This window comes from Oncorhynchus keta, chromosome 2 (genome assembly GCF_023373465.1).
Source record: "Oncorhynchus keta strain PuntledgeMale-10-30-2019 chromosome 2, Oket_V2, whole genome shotgun sequence".
Taxonomy (NCBI): domain Eukaryota; kingdom Metazoa; phylum Chordata; class Actinopteri; order Salmoniformes; family Salmonidae; genus Oncorhynchus; species Oncorhynchus keta.
Window position 1 is genome coordinate 27,622,845 of NC_068422.1, and position 20,026 is coordinate 27,642,870.

The 20,026-nt window shown below is 44.3% G+C and overlaps 1 protein-coding gene across 3 annotated transcripts in view; it reads right to left on the reverse strand.

Annotated features, from left to right (window-relative positions):
* Window positions 1–442: 442 nt before the first annotated feature.
* The window catches only part of LOC118366113 (storkhead-box protein 1-like), a 65,182-nt gene continuing 45,598 nt past the window's right edge, over window positions 443–20,026 (reverse strand). For all 3 annotated transcript variants that reach the window (XM_035748519.2, XM_035748518.2, XM_035748517.1), the window contains 3 exons: window positions 5,535–5,687; window positions 2,196–5,073; window positions 443–1,263 (listed from right to left, as the gene is read on the reverse strand). In XM_035748519.2, coding sequence (XP_035604412.1) covers window positions 1,110–1,263; window positions 2,196–5,073; window positions 5,535–5,667 — 3,165 coding nt within the window. In that variant the 5' untranslated portion in view covers window positions 5,668–5,687 and the 3' untranslated portion in view covers window positions 443–1,109. The remainder of the gene's footprint in view (window positions 1,264–2,195; window positions 5,074–5,534; window positions 5,688–20,026) is intronic.

The window sequence follows — 20,026 nt, forward strand, 5'->3', positions numbered from 1 at the left end:
TTTGACTGTGGTCATGACTCATGACTGGTGGTGTGGTGGTAATATTAACACCACAACAGCCCTCTAGCCTTCACATAACACTAAACCACCTCCCATTCCTCCACCCATTCCACCCTCCTAACGCTAGCTCCCCCAGAGACGGGGTGACATGGTTGGGGTTTCTCTTCCATGTACACCTCTTCACTGGAGCCTCCACCAACACCCAATGCTTAGCTTATCAGCTGTTTGCCAGGTTCAGGTTTTTTACAAGTCTTTCCTGAGTGATGTGAATGAACTTTTTTGCCTTTCACTGGAATTCCTCTTGTAAATCTAGTAATTTCAGGTGAAAGGTTAGGTAGTAGTAGAGTCACCTTCTTTTCTTGTGAGTGTACATGTGTCATCCAATTTCTTAAAAAAATAATTTGTATGATAAAAGATATGATCCACACATTCAGCGAGGAGGTGGCTTGTGGTGCATAAAGATTTATTTGTGTTACACATGGCGACAAGGAAAGAGGTGTGAAAATGAAGATACAGGTTAAAGATCCAGTACTGAGTTATTTTGTCATCATTTTGGGCCAAGTTGAATGTAGTGAAAAACAATAGCAACTCAGAGTACAACCTGTTACTTCAATCCCACCAATCGATTGATCATGCATTTAACATAGCCGATTCACCAGTCATTAGCCGAATACGTCTCTCAGGATATTCCTGTTAAATGTTATATACAGAATGGGAAAAGTAGACTATACATCTGTACAAAGACCTCCATTGGGGTAGGTCTGGAGTTTGAGCACCCATAAATTGCTGCTATAGACTGTAGCCCTGGAGGACAGGATATATAACCAGGCTAGACAATGAGGAAAGGTTAGAGGTTCACAGCAGATTTATGACAGCAGTGAAACAAATAGATGCTGTAAGTCCATAAAGACTGGGGTTGTGTACCCCATATCTGATAGCACAGTGTTCCTACTTCCCTTGCTTTTTGGTGGTAGAAAAGAGGGAGCTGCATCAAAGGACTCATGGGCCCTAACACAGAGCTGCACCAGGGAGATCATAGTCCCTCACACAGAGCTGCATTGGGGAACTCATGATCCCTCGCACGGAGCTGCATCAGGGGGCCTATGGTCTCATACGTTCATGACGGGTGTGAGCTGTAGCAGAGAGCTCTGTGGTCGCATGGCTGAGCTCTTGGAGTGCAGTTTCTCCAGGTTCTGTAGGAAACCTTGCCTATTTAGACTCTCCAGAATCCCTGTGTTGTTAGTTGCCAGACAAACACGGGTCCTGTAGGGAGAAACATAGAAGAACAGGGTGTAAATGCATGGATGGACACTTGTGTGCACATGAACACAAACTGGTCCTGTGGGGATTGGGGAGATTAACCATATCAGTTGGATAGAAATACAATATGCAATACACTGTTAGTCACACACACTAACTATACTGTGAAATCCAAGTGAAAACAACTCTGCGCTTCACCACAAAAGGAGAAAAGCCAAGTACTTATAAAGTTAATGGAAAAACCTTTGACCTTTTCCCCTTTCTTTGTTTTAAACATGAGGGTGTACCCATTCCAAAGTAATTACATTAATCACTATAATCATTCCCCTCTGTCTAAATACTGCCTGGTGTAATTGGCTATGGGGTGTTTGTTCAGCTTCTTCTCCATTGACATGAAAAGGGAAGAGAGAGAAGGCACACCACCGACCAGGGCCATGGGTGATCTAACTACTCCCAGCCTTAGCTTATTTTCTGCATCTCCACATTCCTCCACCCTCCCTGGGCCAGCACTATAGGCTCTATGGCCTCTACCTCAGCCAAAGAGAGAGGCTAGGGTTACAGCTGGAGATAGGGGTCGAGGCCGCAGGCGAGAAGACAAATAAACAGGGGATATAAGGGCCAAGTGCCTCTGTTATGTTTTCTGGTTGACTGGGACCTCACACAGGAGAGGATGTGAGGAGGGTAGGTACTGCTGCCTAGAGGAGTTCCACTGAGATAGCACTACAAATGAAGGCCATTCCTGGGGCATAGTCCTTTAAAATAGACTAATACTGATGAATATCATGGTCATTTAATAATATCTAGCTGGTGCCAAATTGTCACAATCACTCCACAAAATATAATGAGACCCTTTGTGAAAAGTGGTATAACTGCAATCCATTAAAAAAAGTGACGATGATGATCATCAACATTTTAATACAAAGAAATAAACTCACCGTGGCGAGTCTATCCCGCTGTCTCCTGTGTTGCTCTGACTCTCCCCCGCCTCCCCCATTATCTCTCCCCGTCCAGCTCCACTGGGCATGCCCAGACTGGCACTTGAGGTCTGAGGGCCTCCTCTGTCCCCCAGGGTCTCAAAGCCGCCCTTTTCCTCCTCCTCCTCTACTCCACACCCCCAGTGAGATGACTCCCTGTCCCCCTCGTCTGCTGATTTATGGAGGGTCTCAGCATCCGAGTCCACCTCGCTGGTCTGGCAGTAGTCAAAGATGCTGCTGTCTGCCGCCTCAGGTGGCTCTAAACCCTCTGGAGCTTCCAGGGAGAGGCTGGCGTCCTGTCTTCGCTCCCCCGGGATTGGAGCTCTTCGTCTTGGGATGGGATCACTGTGGATTCCTGGGGACGTGTGGCTGCGGTGGTTATGGATAGAGCCACTCACCCTGAACCACCTCTCCTCTTCCTGTCTTTGGGGGATGTGGGGGGACATAGGGGGATCTTGGTGGATAGTGGAAGAGTGTTCCCCTGGAAAAGTGCTATTCCAGTCTCCTTGGAAGGAATGGGGGTTGGGACAGTGGGGTTGGGGCTCGTGGTAAGGGGAGTGAGGTTGGTTGTGGTAGTGGGTGATAGTGTCTTGGTATATGGTCTTAGGATCGTGGTAGAGGGATTGAGAGTCACGATAATGAGACAGGTGTGTTTGATAGACCTCTCTGTTGTCAATGACTCCCTCCTCACTCAGATACAGAGAACTACAGGCATCCTCATCTTCTTCCTCTGCTCTCTGGTAAAACCTGTGATCATCTTCTATAAACTCATCACTCTCTATCCTAAAGCCATTACTCTCCACTGCTAACCCATCACTTGCCCTTTGCCCATGCCCTGGACTCCTGTGGGCTCTACTGACACCACTGCTGTGTACCTGCCCATGGTGTTTGGGGGTGGTACTGCAGGCCTGTTGGTGTGAGGAGAGCAGGTCAGGCCTGTGGGTTAGGTCTCCCTGTGTGTCTGTGTGTTTGAAGGAGTGCCTGCGATGCACAGCAGGCTTTGGCCAAGGCATGGCCTGGTCGTACGGGTGGGCAGGGACTGAGTCATAGGGGTGGGTACTAGGGAGGTTGGCATCAGAGTCCAGGGTTTGGATTGTTACTGCTGGGTGTCTATGGTCTGTTGTACTGCCATATTCTACTTGCTGTGTCGGTCTATGCTTTCCCTCCTTCTCCTTCTCCTTCCCTCCCTCCCTGCTCTTCCTCCCTCTGTTCTTTCCCTCCCTCTGATATCTAACCTTGTCGTCCATCCTTAGTGTGCTGCTCTGTGGGTAAGCCGAGCTGTAGTCCAACGGTAATTCACTGGGTGGTTTGGTGTCAGAGAGGGGCAGGAGGAGTGGTTCGGTGGTGAACACCCTCTCGTGGAGACGGTCACATGACCTGTCCTCGGCTGTATGAGACTTCCCAGCATACTGTGTGTCAGCAGCGGTTGCTTTTGCTTTGTGCGGGTCCCAGGATTTGGAGCGGTGTCCCGCTGGTTCTCTCCTCCCTCCTCCTGAAGTCTTTCCCTCTTTCCCCTCCTTCGCTTCCTTTCCCTCTCTCCTCCTCTGTTCTTTGTGGGTCATAGTAGGTGCCACAGTCTGGGTTGTGGCTGTATCTTTCCCAGGTGGTTGACCATCAAAGGGGTTGTCAATGCGTTTCTTATAGAGGCTTTTCCCCTCCACCGCTCCTGGCTCCTCTCTGTGGTCTAATTCATCAATAGGGACCTTTGGTTTGAGGCAAGAGGGGACCAGGTCCTCCCCGTCTGGGTCCACATCCACACACACTGGGGCCTTAGTCTTCAGCCGGTCTCTCCGTTTCTCTCTGGAGGAATGGGCCCTTCTCTTAGTGCGAGAGGCCTTGGAGGTAGATCTCCTACCCCCAGCCCCTGCTCCTAGTCTGGCTCGGGAGGACTGGTGGTGTCTGGGCTTGGAGCAGTTTAGGATCTCAGTGGACATGCCCTTGTCCACACCCTTGTCCCCTCCGTCAACCATGTCCCCCTTGTGCAACCCTCTGTCCCTTTCCACCCCTCTTTCCCCTCGTCTTTCCATTTCCATCCCTCTCTCCCCTCCTCTCTCCTCCAGTTTCTTCATTAGTACAGTGTGGCGTGTCAGGTTGTCAACAGTGAGCTCAGGGTTGATGCGTCTGATGATAGCATGCTCCAGGTCTCTGGGCAGATTGTTCAGATCCTCCTCGTCCCTCACTGGCCACTCCTCCGGAGGGAACTGACCTGAGAACAAGGCATATTCTTTCTTCACTTTCTCCTTCTTCCCTCCGTTCCTCCTGAAGAGGCTAAGGCCAAACCTCCTCCCTAGTTTCTCCTTGCCATCTTTGTCTTTGTCCTTACGGCTAGTGGCAGTGGTGGTAGCCGTAGTGGTCTTGCTGACCTCACTAATCTGGTAGTCTGCGGCCGTCGAGGTCGACTGGTGCTGGACTTGAGGCTTATGGTCTCGAGGCCACTTCAGGCTTTTCCCTGTGCACTCGCTAATAGAAACAGAAACCGAGTGCTGGTCTGGGACAGATGGAGGAACAATGGCAGCTATAGTAGCCGTAGTAGCAGCATTGGTCACGTTCTGGGCAGGAGCAAAGCAGCTGCAGGACTTGCAGTGGGTCACCAGGGGGGACTGTGGGTGGCTCTCCAGAGTGTCATTACTGAGCAAGTAGGTGATGGGGGGAGGGGAGGGCAACTCATTGTCTCCAGACCCTGAGGTCCACCAGCTCTTCTCTCTCACCAGGCTGTTGGTGATGAAGTAGGTCTGAGGAGTGACAATGAAGTAGCCCTCTCCTGTGTGGTAGATCTTCCTCTCTTTGATCAACGAGCCCAGAGCGTTGTACAGGATGTCTTGAGTAGGGATGGTCATCCCTGGCAAGGAGAGAGAGAGAGAAGTTCAGTCATATTAGTTAATACAGTTTATCTCCTTTAAATCCCTCAAAAGTTACTGTATATCTGCTGAAAACTGCCAGTTGAGACTAAGCGTTAGACTTAGTACACTAAATATCATTCTCCCCTTTTTTCCCAACTACAATTCCCCTTTTTCAGGAGCACATGTGGTTGAATGTACTGTATGTTTTAACTTATTTATTTTGATTTAACATTTATTTTAACTAGGCAAGTCAGTTAAGAACAAATTCTTATTTACAATGACGGCCTACCAAGGAACAGTGTGTTAATTGCCTTGTTCAGGGGCAGAACGACAGATTTTTTACCTTGTCAGCTCTGGGATTCGATCCAGCAACCTTTCAGTGTCCCAACGCTCTAACCACTAGGCTGCCTGTATGTAAGGACATGCCCTGAAGCTCTCCCCATACATCTGTATATGTTACCTTGGTGAGCCTTGGTCATGTGACTGATGAGGGCATCCTGGTTGACGGTGATGTTGGAGGAGTTCATGTCAGAGATGACACAGCATAGGACCTCGGCTAGAGGGATGAACTGAGACTGGGGCACTGGAGACATCTGCACTGGGGACAGGTCACCTGAAAAACACACACACACACACACACACACACACACACACACACACACACACACACACACACACACACACACACACACACACACACACACACACACACACACACTTACTTAGACTGGTGAAACACACAAACATCTGTGTCGCACCCACGTCTGTTAATGTTGAGTTTTCATGTAGTAGCAATGTTATGACCACTGTTGGTCTTCAACAACTGTTTTTGCCAGTCAAAATAACTTAATTCTGTCATGGTTGCAACTTTTACTTTGTGGTCTAGATCCTTTTTCCAGTAAAAATAATCCTGTCACGCCCAAGATGAGATTTCTGAATGCGGGTGGTCCAGTGAGTAATGTAGACCAGGCCTGACTTCCATTGGAATTCCATTAATACTGGGATGGATTGCGGTATTCCATATATGCTGGGAGCGACCACGGAATGTCATTACCCCCACAGAAGTGACCACAAGTTCTGCCTGCCAGGCTATCACATATCACCTCTATATCATACTGTGACTTCAGCTGCTATAACCCGGCCACACACTTTTGGGAATTTTCTTGTGATCCAAGAAAAATACATAAACTAAATGTATGTTTAAAAGAGAAAAAGAGAGGGAGGGAGGAATGGATGGAGGGAGAAAGAGAGAGCATTTTACAGACACTTCAATCCGTACAAAGCTCAGACTGTACCTAAAATGTCTGTCTCTGTCTCTCTGTCTGTCTCTCTGTCTCTCGCATGCACAAGTGAACACCAGTGGAGACTGCTGAGGGGAGGACAGCTCATAATAATGGCTGGAACGGAGGAAATGGAATGTTTGATACCATTCCACTAATTCCACTCCAGCCATTACCAAGAGCCCGTTCTCCCCAATTAAGCTGTCACCAACCTCCCGTGGAGTGCACACTACACACACACACACATCAAACCCACCCAACCAACCCGAGGGCTGACTGACAGCGTTCCAATGACATGATTCTAAGATCTGGAAGCCATCTCAGAGAGAAACCACAGGCCTTTGAAATCATAAAACAAACTCATTTCAAAACATAGCAGACATTTTAACATTTTAAGACGGATTCATCTCAGGACCAAAGACAAGAAACTGCAGTAGAGTTCCTCACATACAGTAAAACAGTCAATTACCTGCCATACCAGCCTAGACTAGAAGGACTGAACTCCCTCAGGACTACAGGTTTTTTATAGTATTTCTTCAGTGTCTGTTTCTTTACTAACTGAAGATGCACAGACAGGGGGAGGAGACCGTGATGGTACGTGGGGGGGACAGAGCGGGAGAGAGAAAAGCGACAGGGAAACAGATGTGGAGAGAGAGAGGGGGAGATAACAAAACCATAAAGATCTCACCCCCCTTAAAGGGATAGTTTCAAGTTTTATTGTCTCATAGGAAATATGAAATACACAATAACGTAAGTAAGTACGCATACTACTGTGATGGATATCTTATACTTGTACTTTTCTAATAACTCAGTTTTGTGTTCTATTCAGGTGCTGTTCTAATAACCAATTTCTATGTTCGTGCAAGTGACTGATTGAACGAATCCTCAGTTATCAGTATCTGCAATTTGGCAGTACGCCCAGACCTTGTTTTGAGAACGAAAGATCTCAGTTTCAAGGTCTCAGCGTAGAGAGAAGAAGCCTCGTGAGATATTGGTCGGTCACATGAATAAAGCAAACATTAATTAATTCATTATGAATGATGAATAAGCTAAATCATGCAAATATAACTTGTCTGTATATAAGATAACTATCGGGACTACCCCAGGTGGAGCTCCTGATTGACATGTGTACTTGGTGCATTGAGTTGGTTGGAACCTCTCCAGCTCGCTGATAATAAAGGATGATTCATTCAAGATTGACTTTGAGTGTCCCTGGTGGTAATTTCCACAACATTTGTAAGAATTGCCACAACACTACATACAGGAAATATTTAAAAAGTCAGTTCCAATATAAATATTTACATGTGCAGGGATACTGGAGTGATGGAGGTAGATGTGTATAGGACTAAGGGGACTAGGCAACAGGATATGCATTTAACAGAGTAGCGGCAGCTTGCATGTGAGTGGGTGTGCGGGTGTGTTGGGTCAGTATAAATGTACAGTACCAGTCAAGAGTTTGGGCAAACCTACTCATTCAAGGGTTTTTATTTTTACTATTTTCTACTCTGTAGAATAATAGTGAAGACATCACAGCTATGAAATAACACATATGGAATCACGAAGTAACCAAAAAAGTGTTAAACAAATCAAATATATTTTATGTTTGAGGTTCTTCAAAGTAGCCACCCTTTGCCTTATTCACGACTTCCACCGAGGGTTTCTCCTCTCCCTGTTCGGGAGGTGGTCGTCGGTCGTCGGTCGTCGGTCGTCGTCGCCGGCTTACTAGCCACCACCGATCCATTTTTCTTTTTCGTTTGGTTCTGTCTGTTTCTTACACCTATGTTCTATTGAGTTAATTTCTGTGGGTTTATTAACCTTGTTGCCTGCTGGTATTTTGTGCGGGATTATTTCTGTGTTTGTTTGGTGCGTGTGCTAGGTTGCGCCACAGGCTATTCTCACGGTCGTTTGAGCCGTTGTGATTTATTTAGGAGTAGATTATTTTTCCTCCTGTTGTCACTTCATATTCCTGTTTTGTTGGGCACCTTCGTTGGGTTTGTTTCCCGACCAGTTTTGTTGTGTTTTGGGACTTCCAAATAACTATTTTCTATTTGGACTTCAGTGCTCTCCTGCTCCTGACTCTTGCACCCACCTCGTCCTAGTGAGGCATCTTACAGCCTTGATGACAGCTTTGCACACTCTTAGCATTCTCTCAACCAGCTTCACCTGGAATGTTTTTCCAACAGTCTTGAAGGAGTTCCCACATATGCTCAGCATGTGTTGGCTGCTTTTTCTTCTCTCTGCAGTCCAACTCATCCCAAACCATCTCAATTGGGTTGAAGTTGGGTGATTGTGGAGGCCAGGTCATCTGATGCATCACACCATCACTCTCCTTCTTGGTCAAATAGCCCGTACACAGCCTGGAGGTGTGTTTTGGGTCATTGTCCTGTTGAAAAACAAATGATAGTTCCACTAAGCATAAACCAGATGGGATGGTGTATCTCTGCAGAATGCTGTGGTAGCCATGGAGGTTAAGTGTGCCTTGAATTATAAATAAATCAAGGACGGTGTCACCAGCAAAGCACCCCCACACCATCACACCTCCTCTTCCATGATTCATGCGTTCACCTACTCCGGGTCTCACAAAGACACAGCGGTAGAACCAAAAATCTCAAATTTGGACTCATCATCTCAAAGGACAGATTTCCACCGGTCTAATGTCCACTGCTCGTGTTTTTTGGCCCAAGCAAGTCTCTTATTCTTATTGGTGTCCTTTAGTAATGGTTTCTTTGCAGAAATTTGACCATGAAGGCCTGATTCACTCAGTTTCAACTGAACAGTTGATGTTGAGATGTGTCTGTTACTTGAACTCTGTGAAGCATTTATTTGGGCTGCAATTTCTGAGGCTGGCAATTAACTTGTCATTTGCAGCAGAGGTAACTCAGGGTCTTCCTTTCCTGTGGCGGTCCTCATGAGAGCCAGTTTCATTACAGAGACTGGTGGTTTTTGCAACTGAACTTGAAGAAACTTTCAAAGTTCTTGACATTTTCTGGATTGACTGACCTTCATGTTTTAAAGTAGTGAAGGATTCATTTCTCTTTGCTTATTTGAGCTGTTCTTGCCATAATATGGACTTGGTCTTTTACCAAATAGGGCTATCTTCTGTATATCCCCCCTACCTAGTCACAACACAACTGATTGGTTCAAACGCATTAAGAAGGAAAGAAATTCCACAAATGAACAAGGCACACCTGTTAATTGAAATGCATTCCAGGTGACTACCTCATGAAGCTGCTTGAGAGAATGCCAAGAGTGTGCAAAGCTGTCATCAAGGTAAAGGGTGGCTACTTCGAAGAATTTCAAATATAAAATATATTTTGTTTCTTGGTGACTACATGATTCCATATGTATTATTTCATAGTTTTGATGTCTTCACTAGTACTCTACAATGTAGAAAATAGTAAAAATAAAGAAAAACCTTGGAATGAGTAGGTGTCCAAACTTTTGACTGGTACTGTATATGCATATTATGTGTTTGTGTGTGTGTTGGAGTGTGTGTTGGAGTGTGTAGAGCTCTGTGAATGTGCATAGAGACAGCTTGTAGCTTGTTGATGTCAGACTTGATGCACCAGTACTTCTTTCCCTGTGGCAGCAGAGAAAATAGTCTATGGCGTGGGTGGTTTGGGTCTTTTGGCAATGAAGCCCTTTTGTCTACGCCAGACAAACTCGTGGATACCATTTTTATGTCTGTGTGCAGTATGAAAGAAGTTGCTAACTAGAGCTTGCGCAAATGCTAACTAGTGTTAGCACTGGCTCACAAAAGTACATCTAACTTCTTTTATACTGGATGCAGAAACATAAAAATGCTATCCCTGAGTTCAACTGACTCTGGGGTAGTAGATAAAGGTTTTCAATGCCAAAATCCCGAAGTATCCCTTTAACTTCTTATGGCTGCAGGGGCAGTATTGAGTAGCTTGGATGAAAGCTGCTCAGAGGTGCCCAGAATAAACGGCCTGCTCCTCAGTCCCAGTTGCTAATATATGCATAGTATTATTGGTATTGGATAGAAAACACTCTGAAGTTTCTAAAACTGTTTGAATGATGTCTGTGAGTATAACAAAACTCATATGGCAGGCAGAAACTTGAGAAAAAATCCAAACAGGAAGTGGGAAATCTGAGGTTGGTCGATTTTCAACCCAGCCCCTATTGAATACACTGTGGGATATTGGTTATGTTGCCATTCCTAAGGCTTCCACTAGATGTCAACCGTCTTTAGAAACTTGAATGAGGCTTCTGCTGTGATCTGGAGCCGGATGGGAGCTGTTTGAGTCAGTGGTCTGGCAGAGAGCCAGGTCCTGGTTACACGCATTTCACATGATAGCGACCTGCTATCATGGAACCATGGCTTTTCTACAGACATAGGAATTCTCTGGTTGGAATGTTATTGAAGATTTATGATAACAACATCCTAAAAATGGATTCTATACTTAGTTTGACAAGTTTCTTCGACCTGTAATATAACTGTTTGAAGTTTTCCTTGGACGTTTGGCTGGACCTGCACGAGCCTTTGGATTTGTGTACTAAACGGGCTAACAAAAGTAGGTACTTGGACATAAATAATGGACATTATCAAACAAAACAAATATTTATTGTGGAACTATGATTCCTGGGAGTGCATTTTGATGAAGATCATCAAAGGTAAGGGAATATTTATAATGTTATTTTTGATTTCTGTTGACTCCAACATAGCGGATTAAAAAAACATTTTTTCTGAGCTCCGTCTCAGATTATTGCATGGTTTGCTTTTTCCGTAAAGTTTTTAAAAAATCTGACACAACGGTTGCATTAAGGAGAGGTATATCTATATTCCATGTCTAACAATTGTATTTGTCGACATTTATAATATTATTATTTCTGTAAAATGATATGGCAATATCACCAGATGTTTTTGGAACTAGTGAACGTAATGCGCCAATGTATACTGAGATTTTTTTATATAAATATGAACTTTATCAAACAAAACATACATGTATTGTGTAACATGAAGTTCTATAAGTGTCATCTGATGAAGATCATCAAAGGTTAGTGATTAATTTGATCTCTATTTGTGCTTTTTGTGACTCCTCTCTTTGGCTGGAAAAATGGCAGAATTTTTCTGTGAGTTGGTGGTGACCTAACATAATCGTTTGTGGTGCTTTCGCTGTAAAGCCCATTTGAAATCGGATAATGTGGTGGGATTAACAACAAGATTACCTTTAAAATGGTATAAGATGCATGTATGCTTGAGGAATTTTAATTATGAGATTTCTGTTGTTTTGAATTTGGCGCCCTGCACTTTCACTGGCTGTTGTCATATCGATCCTGTTAACGGAATTGCAGGCCTAAGAAGTTTTAACAGGACTGGGTTTATGGGCAAACAATGGACTTTGAGGCGATTTAGTTACATCTTGATTCAAGTTCACAGTTTGAAGTTGTGTTTTATTTTGCTTGCTCGAATGGTTACATGTACACACTGCCTAGTGACTACTACAACAGTTCTTAATACTTAACCTATTATAATGTAAGCTATAGTTAACTCACAATCTGGGATGGCCACTTTAGTGCTTTCCCACCCTGAGGTGTTAAATGATTAACCTACCAACAAGCCTGAGTTTTACAGATAGTATAGGTTTACTCTTCTTCTTAGAGAGTTGTAACCAACCCCAAACACAGACACGGGCACAACCACAGACAGACACATGGCAGTGACCACTACCTCATAAAGACCTGGGATATTGGTTTTCATTGATCGACAACACATGCTGTATCGACAAATTCTTGTGAGATATTTCAAGTAGGCTGCATGTTTTCATGTAAGAAAATTTAAGAAACATGTCTGTGGTTAAACCCTGTGGTGTGTGTGTGTGTGTGAGTTTCTCCCACCACTCCTTAGACCACTCAGCTGAAACTGTGTCTGGCACACACACCGCTCCCTGCAGAGTAAACATTCACCTCCCTCACACACTTGAACCACTTATGTCGGAGGCAGCGAAAATAAACCACTAATCAGATGGCTGCCATGGTAGGGTTAATCATGTATGGCATACATGCATGGTGTGCACGCACACATACATGCACACCCGAGGCAGTCTGAGGAGCCAGAGGGGAAGGGGTGATATAAGCCCAAAGTCCAATATTATTTTGGACCTAAGCCTGCCTTCCCGCTGTAGAAACAACGACTCACATTATTAGGCTGGAGACATGAGCATCTTGTCATTATATACATATCTCTGGATGAGCCTACAAAGGGTTTGCAAACACAGCAAATAAGTTAAAATGCTCAAATCCTGAAACACACAAACACGCCCAACGTGAGTTGTGTAACTGATATAACATGACATTTTATCTTATTCATTTTGCTGAGCTTTTGTCTGATGAAATACAGTATACAGCTAAGTAGAGGAATTAAGCTGACAACAACAAGGCCCCTTATCAGTCAGTGTTAAGCCACAGCAGCCACTTATCCACAGCCCACTAGTGGGAGAGGTCTGTTCTTACTTCTTAAACATCCTGATCCTGTTCTAAGGGAGGGGACTGAGGGATAGTGGCCATAGCCAGACAAAAATATGCCTTCAACCCCTAACCCCCATACATCCTCACCACTGACAACAGGCTGCTAAAGCTCAGTCTAATCCTTAGATCTGATGTCTCACTGAGTGTTCCTTCCATTAGGTATTAGCTCTATTGTGCTCACTTCCTAGAGCAATAGCTTCCAGGCTGGCTAGCAACAGCTAATGGCTGGGACTTAGGGCTTCCGCATGCTTCAGTTTGGCTGGTGCCTAGCTGAACCCGGCTAGACGAACCGAACGAGTGTGCTCGCATACTTCCTTAAAAAACCTTCGCCTGAAAAAAAGGGGAGAAAAAAATAAAAATCGACAATAGTACTGTTTGTCCTTATTGAGACGCCATAGCCAGTATATACTTCCTCAAAATAGTCCGAATTAATCTAAGCTAACTCAAGAAATATGTAATTAATGAACGTTTTTGCCGAGGAGATCTTAGTCCCGCAATTTTACATCTAACTATTTGGTGCAGTATTTTTCGTGTGAAAAAATCAGCATGAAAACGAGTTGTCTCTGGTTGAACGCCAACAAACTTCATTGAAGAATCCTTACTGTTGACTGATCACTAACAGAGGGTAGGTAGTAGACTTCGGCTCCCAAACTTCGGCCTGCCTGGAAAAAAAGGTTGTGCGCACAAACAGCCGAAAAAAACCCTTGTCAAACACTAAAACGAACAAACATTTCACAAAATGTTGTCATAATATACACTACATGACCAAAAGTATGTGGACACCTGCTCTTTGAACATCTCATTCCAAAATCATGGTCATTAATATGGAGTTGGTCCCCCTTTGCTGCTATAACAGCCTTCACTCTTCTGGGAAGGCTTTCCACTAGACGTTGGAACATTGCTGCAGGGACTTGCTTCCATTCAGCCACAGGCATTAGTGAGGTCTGGCACTGACGTTGGGTGATTAGGACTTCCCCAAACTGTTGCCATAAAGTTGGAAGCACATAATTGTCTAGAATGCCATTGTATGCTGTAGTGTTAAGATTTCCCTTCACTGGAACTAAGGGGCCTAGGGCAAACAATGAAAAACAGCCCCAGACCATTATTCCTCCCCCACCAAACTTTACAGTTGGCACTATGCATTGGGGCAGGTAGCGTTCTCCTGTCATCTGCAAAACACGTCGGACTGCCAGATGGTGAAGCGTGATTCATCACTCTAGAGAACGTGTTTCCACTGCTCCAGAGTCCAATGGCAGCAAGCTTTACACCACTCCACCTCACGCTTGGCATTGAGCATTATGATTTTAGTCTTGTGTGCGGCTGCTCAGCCATGGAGACCCATTTCATGAAACTCCCGACGAACAGTTCTTGTGCTGACGTTGCTTCCAGAAGCAGTTTGGAACTCGTAGTGAGTGTTGCAACCGAGGACAGATGCACTTCAGCACTCGGCGGTCCCGTTCTGTGTGCTTGTGTGGCCCATTACTTCACGGCTGAGCCATTGTTGCTCTTAGACGTTTCCACTTCACGATTAACAGCACTAAGAATTTACTGGGGCAGCTCTAGCAGGGCAGAAATTTGACAAACTGAAAGGTGGCATCCAATTACGGTGCCAGGTTGAAAGTCACTGAGCTCTTCAGTAAGCCCATTTTACTGCAAATTTGTCTAAGGAGATTGCGTGTGCTCAATTTTATACACCCCTCAGCAACGGTTGTGGCTGAAATAGCCAAATCCACTAATTTGTTGGGGTGTCCACATACTTTTGTGTGTATATATAGTGTATGTACGAACTGTTTTGAATACAAAACATGCGGACGCCTTAACACAGTCTTGTGGGGGAGATGGAGGAAGGGCATTTCCATGGTAACAGAATTACACCGAGACTCAGATGTTTCACTTAAATGTATGCTAAATAAAAACCATTGATTTAAAAGTTTAACAGACCATACAACTTTATGCAAAAGGCATACTTTTAACCATTTAGACAGAAAAAAAACACATTTAGTGTAAGAACTGTGCAGATGCAAAGCTTGGTAACAGAATTTGGGTAAAACCTCTTATGTGAGCAAGTTTTCCAAAAACTCAAAATTATGATCAAAAGATATCTGCAGAAAGAATGGGGTGTCAGCTATGACATGATACCATGACTTTGAAAAAATATATACACTGCTCAAAGAAATTAAGGGAACACTAAAATAACACATCCTAGATCTGAATTAATGAAATATTCTAATTAAATACTTTTTTCTTTACATAGTTGAATGTGCTGACAACAAAATCACACAAAAATGTTCAATGGATATCAAATGTATCAATCCATGGAGGTCTGGATTTGGAGTCACACTCAAAATTAAAGTGGAAAACCACACTACAGGCTATTCCAACTTTGATGTAATGTCCTTAAAACAAGTTCAAATGAGGCTCAGTAGTATGTGTGGCCTCCACGTGCCTGTATGACCTCCCTACAACGCCCGGTGGCGGATGGTCTCCTGAGGGATCTCCTCCCAGACCTGGACTAAAGCATCCGCCAACTCCTGGACAGTCTGTGGTGCAACGTGGAGTTGGTGGATGGAGCGAGACATGATGTCCCAGATGTGCTCAATTGGATTCAGGTCTCATCTCGGTACCTAATGGCAGTCAGGCTACCTCTGGCGAGCACATGGAGGGCTGTGTGGCCCCCCCAAAGAAATGCCACGCCACACCATGACTGACCCACCGCCAAACCGGTCATGCTGGAGGATGTTGCAGGCAGCAGAACGTTCTCCACGGCGTCTCCAGACTCTGTCACGTGCTCGGTGTGACCCTGCTTTCATCTGTGAAGAGCACACATTTCTGGCAAATGCCAAACGTCCTGCACGGTGTTGGGCTGTATAAGCACAACTCCCACCTGTGGACGCCGGGCCCTCATACCACCCCCATGGAGTCTGTTTCTGACCATTTGAGCAGACACATGCACATTTGTGGCCTGCTGGAGGTCATTTTGCAGGGCTCTGGCAGTGCTCCTCCTGCTCCTCCTTGCACAAAGGTGGAGGTAGCGGTCCTGCTGCTGGGTTGTTGCCCTCCTACGGCCTCCTCCACGTCTCCTGATGTACTGGCCTGTCTCCTGGTAGCGCCTCCATGCTCTGGACACTACGTTGACAGACACAGCAAACCTTCTTGCCACAGCTCGCATTGATGTGTCGTCCTGGATGAGCTGCACTACCTGAGCCACTTGTGTGGGTTGTAGACTCCGTCTCATGCTACCACTAGAGTGAAAGCACCGCCAGCATTCAAAAGTGACCAAAACATCAGCCAGGAAGCATAGGAACTGAGAAGTGGTCTGTGGTCACCACCTGCAGAACCACTCCTTTATTGGGGGTGTCTTGCTAATTGCCTATAATTTCCACCTGTTGCCTATTCCATTTGCACAACAGCATGTGAAATTTATTGTCAATCAGTGTTGCTTCCTAAGTTTGATTTCACAGAAGTGTGATTGACTTGGAGTTACATTGTGTTGTTTTTTATTTTTATTTTACCTTTATTTAACTAGGCAAGTCAGTTAAGAACAAATTCTTATTTTCAATGACGGCCTAGGAACAGTGGGTTAACTGTCTGTTCAGGGGCAGAACGACAGATTTGTACCTTGTCAGCTCGGGGGTTTGAACTTGCAACCTTCCGGTTACTAGTCCAACACTCTAACCGCAGTGTATTATGGTTTTTTAACTACAGTAAGTGAAGTGGATTTACATCCAGTTACAGAATTGCGGTAACCAGTGGTGAAAAAAGTACCAAATTGTCATAATTGAGTAAAAGTAAAAATACCTTTCAAGAAAATGACTGAAGTAAAAGTGAAAGTCACCCAGTACAATACTACGTGAATAAAAGTAAACAATATTTGTTTTTAAATATACTTAAGTATCAAAAGTAAAAATCATTTCAAATAAAGAAAACCAGACGGCCACTAGCCAATTTGTATTTGTTTTGGGATGTTCTCTTAATAAGTGTGTGAAATTGTTTATTGGACCATTTTCCTGTCCTGCTAAGCACTTTTTCAAAATGTCCATCTGTTTTTTCACTCCAGAATAAAGAGTGCTGTTTTGGGTTTGACACCAGGGCCACACTCCAGGAAAATGTCTGCCAGATGGCAAGTAGGGATGTTCTCTTAAAAGTACATTATTTTCTTTAGGAATGTAGTGGAGTAAAAGTTGCCAAAAATATAAATATTCAACTAAAGTATAGATGCACAAAATACTTTCAAGTACTAGGTACAGGTAGTTTACACCACTGGAGGTAATGGGATTTCATTATGGGTCCCTAATCTGTCCTATACAGAAATGCATAATTATGGATATGAATGTCATTCTCTTTATGGATGTATCCTAAATAGGTACAAAAGGTATAAATATGCTATATCCTCCTTTGCATATGTGTGTACTGTTCTACACACTGGTTATTATTTGAAGGAGCTCTGCCACCAAACAAGACCAAATTTGGTCCAATCATAGACGTCCATGTTTCACAAGTTTCAAAGTACAGCACAGCACAGTACAGTACAGTAGAGTTCAGTACAATCAAGTAGAGTATAGTTAAGTACACTACAGTAGATTATAGTACAGTAAAGAGAAGTATAGTACAGTAACGTTCAGTACAGCGAAGTATATCCACTCAATTCTACTGTTCAAGAACAGTTCAGGACTGTCCTGAACTATACTTTTCCTTACTATACTGAACTATACTCTACTTTTCTTTTCCTTACTGTACTGTGCTGTCCAAACTTGTGATACATCGATGTCAATGATTCGGTCCGACCTGTACCAAATCAATCATGGACCTCTATGTTTTGGACCAAAAAAGACATCTGTGGACGTTGAAATAAAGGCCAGGGCGGACTGACCAAATTTCAACGTCCAAGGACGTCCGGTGTCAGTCGGTGCTTAGCGGGTGATGATGCATGTTACAGTAAATGGAAAGAGAGGGAGAGTTGACATTAATATACAGTGCCTTCGGAAAGTATTCAGATCCCTTGATTTCTTTTCCTAATTTTGTTACGTTACAGCCTTATTCTAAAATGTATTAATCATTTTCCCCTCAATCTACACACAATGCCCCATAATGACAAAGAAAAAATAGGATTTGACATTTTTGCTAATTTATTGCAAAAAAAAATGAAATATGACATTTACATAAGTATTCAGACCCTTTACTCCGTACTTTGTTGAAGCACCTTAGGCAGCGATTACAGCTTTGAGTATTCTAGGGTATGACACTACAAGCTTGGCACACCTGTATTTGGGGAGTTTCTCCCATTCTTCTCTGCAGATCCTCTCAAGCTCTGTCAGGTTGGATGGGAGCGTTGCTGCACAGCTATTCTCAGGTCTATCCAGAGATGTTCGATCGGGTTCAAGTCTGGTCTCTGGCTGGGCCACTCAAGGACATTCAGAGACTTGTCTCGAAGCCACTCCTGCATTGTCTTGGCTGTGTGCTTCGGGTCATTGTCCTGTTGGAAGGTGAACCTTCGCCCCAGTCTGAGGTCCTGAGCGCTCTGGAGCAGGTTTCCATCCAGGATCTCTCTGTACTTTGCTCATCTTTGCCTCAATCCTGACTAGTCTCCCAGTCCCTGCCGCTGAAAAACATCGGCCAACACCATGCTTTACTGTAGGGATGGTGCCAGGTTTCCTCCAGGGTGACGCTTGGCATTCAAGCCAAAGAGTTCAATCTTGGTTTCATCAGACCAGAGAATCTTGGTTCTCATGGTCTGGGAGTCTTTAGGTTCCTTTTGGCAAACTCCAAGCGGGCTGTCATGTGCCTTTTACTGAGAAGTGGCTTCCATCTGGCCACTCTATCTTAAATGCCTGATTGGTAGAGTGCTGCAGAGATGGTTGTCCTTCTGGAAGTTTGTCCCATCTCCACAGAGGAACTTTAGAACTCTGTCAGAGTGACCATCGGGTTCTTGGTCACCTCCCTGACCAAGGCCCTTCTCCCCCAATTGCTCAGTTTGGCCGGGCAGTCAACTCTAGGAAGAGTCTTGGTGGTTCTTCCATTTAAGAATAATAGAGGCTACTGTGTTCTTGGGGACCTTCAATGCTGCAGACATTTTTGGTACTCTTCCCCAGATCTGTGCCCCGACATAATCTCATAGCTCTAGGGAGAATTCCTTCGACCCATGGCTTGATTTTGTGCTCTGACATGGACTGTCAACTGTGGGATCTTATATAGACAGGTGTGTGCCTTTCCAAATCATGTCCAATCAATTGAATTTACCACAGGTGGACTGCAATCAAGTTGTAGAAACATAAAAAATTATCAATGGAAACAGGATGCACCTGAGATCAATTTCGAGTCTCATAGCAAAAGGGCTGAATACTTATGTAAATAAGGTATTTCTGTTTTTATTGTTAATGCATTTGCTAAAATTTCCAATGATCAGTTAACTTTGTCATTATGGGCTATTGTGTGTAGATTGCTGAGGATTTCTATTTATAATCAATTTTAGAATAAGGCTGTAACGTAACAAAATGTGGAAAAAGTCGAGGGGTCTGAATACTTTCCGAAGGCACTGTATATAAGAAAGAGAGAGATTATGAAGGCAGATGACCCTCAGACTGGTCTCACTCAGACAGCCAGCATCTTACCTCGATTGCAAGGACGTCTGTATGAGGAACCAGACAAGAGGGCAATGGACGCAGAACACACACAAACACCCAGACACTCTTAAGGCCTCTATGTGAGGCTGGAATAGATGATGCACCAGCCCATCACCAGCACGGCCTGTATGTGTGTGTATGTGTGTGTGTGTGTTTGTTTTGTGTGCGCACTTGCGTGCTGGCGTGTGTGTGTGTGTGTCTCCGGGCATATAAAGTGCAGCCCCAGCACAATCCCCTGACAGCCAGGCTGGCGAGAGAGAGGTTATCCAGACTTTACACCCCAAGCAGACAGAATGAGAAAAAAAACAGTTATCAGCTGAACATAACAGTATGCCAGTGGAAGGGAGGACAGTAGAAGGTGACCCAAGTGGTTTGTGACTACTATGATTTCAATTACCTATTTTTCTGAAATTCTGTTACTGATTTGGTAACAGAATTGGGTTTTAATCACTTAATAATTTAGAAACAAAATTGAGGTCTACCTTTTCTTGTGACTTTTATTTTCATGAGGGATAGAAAAAATTATCCTGGGGCCTCTCGAGTGGCGCAGCAGTCTAAGGCAC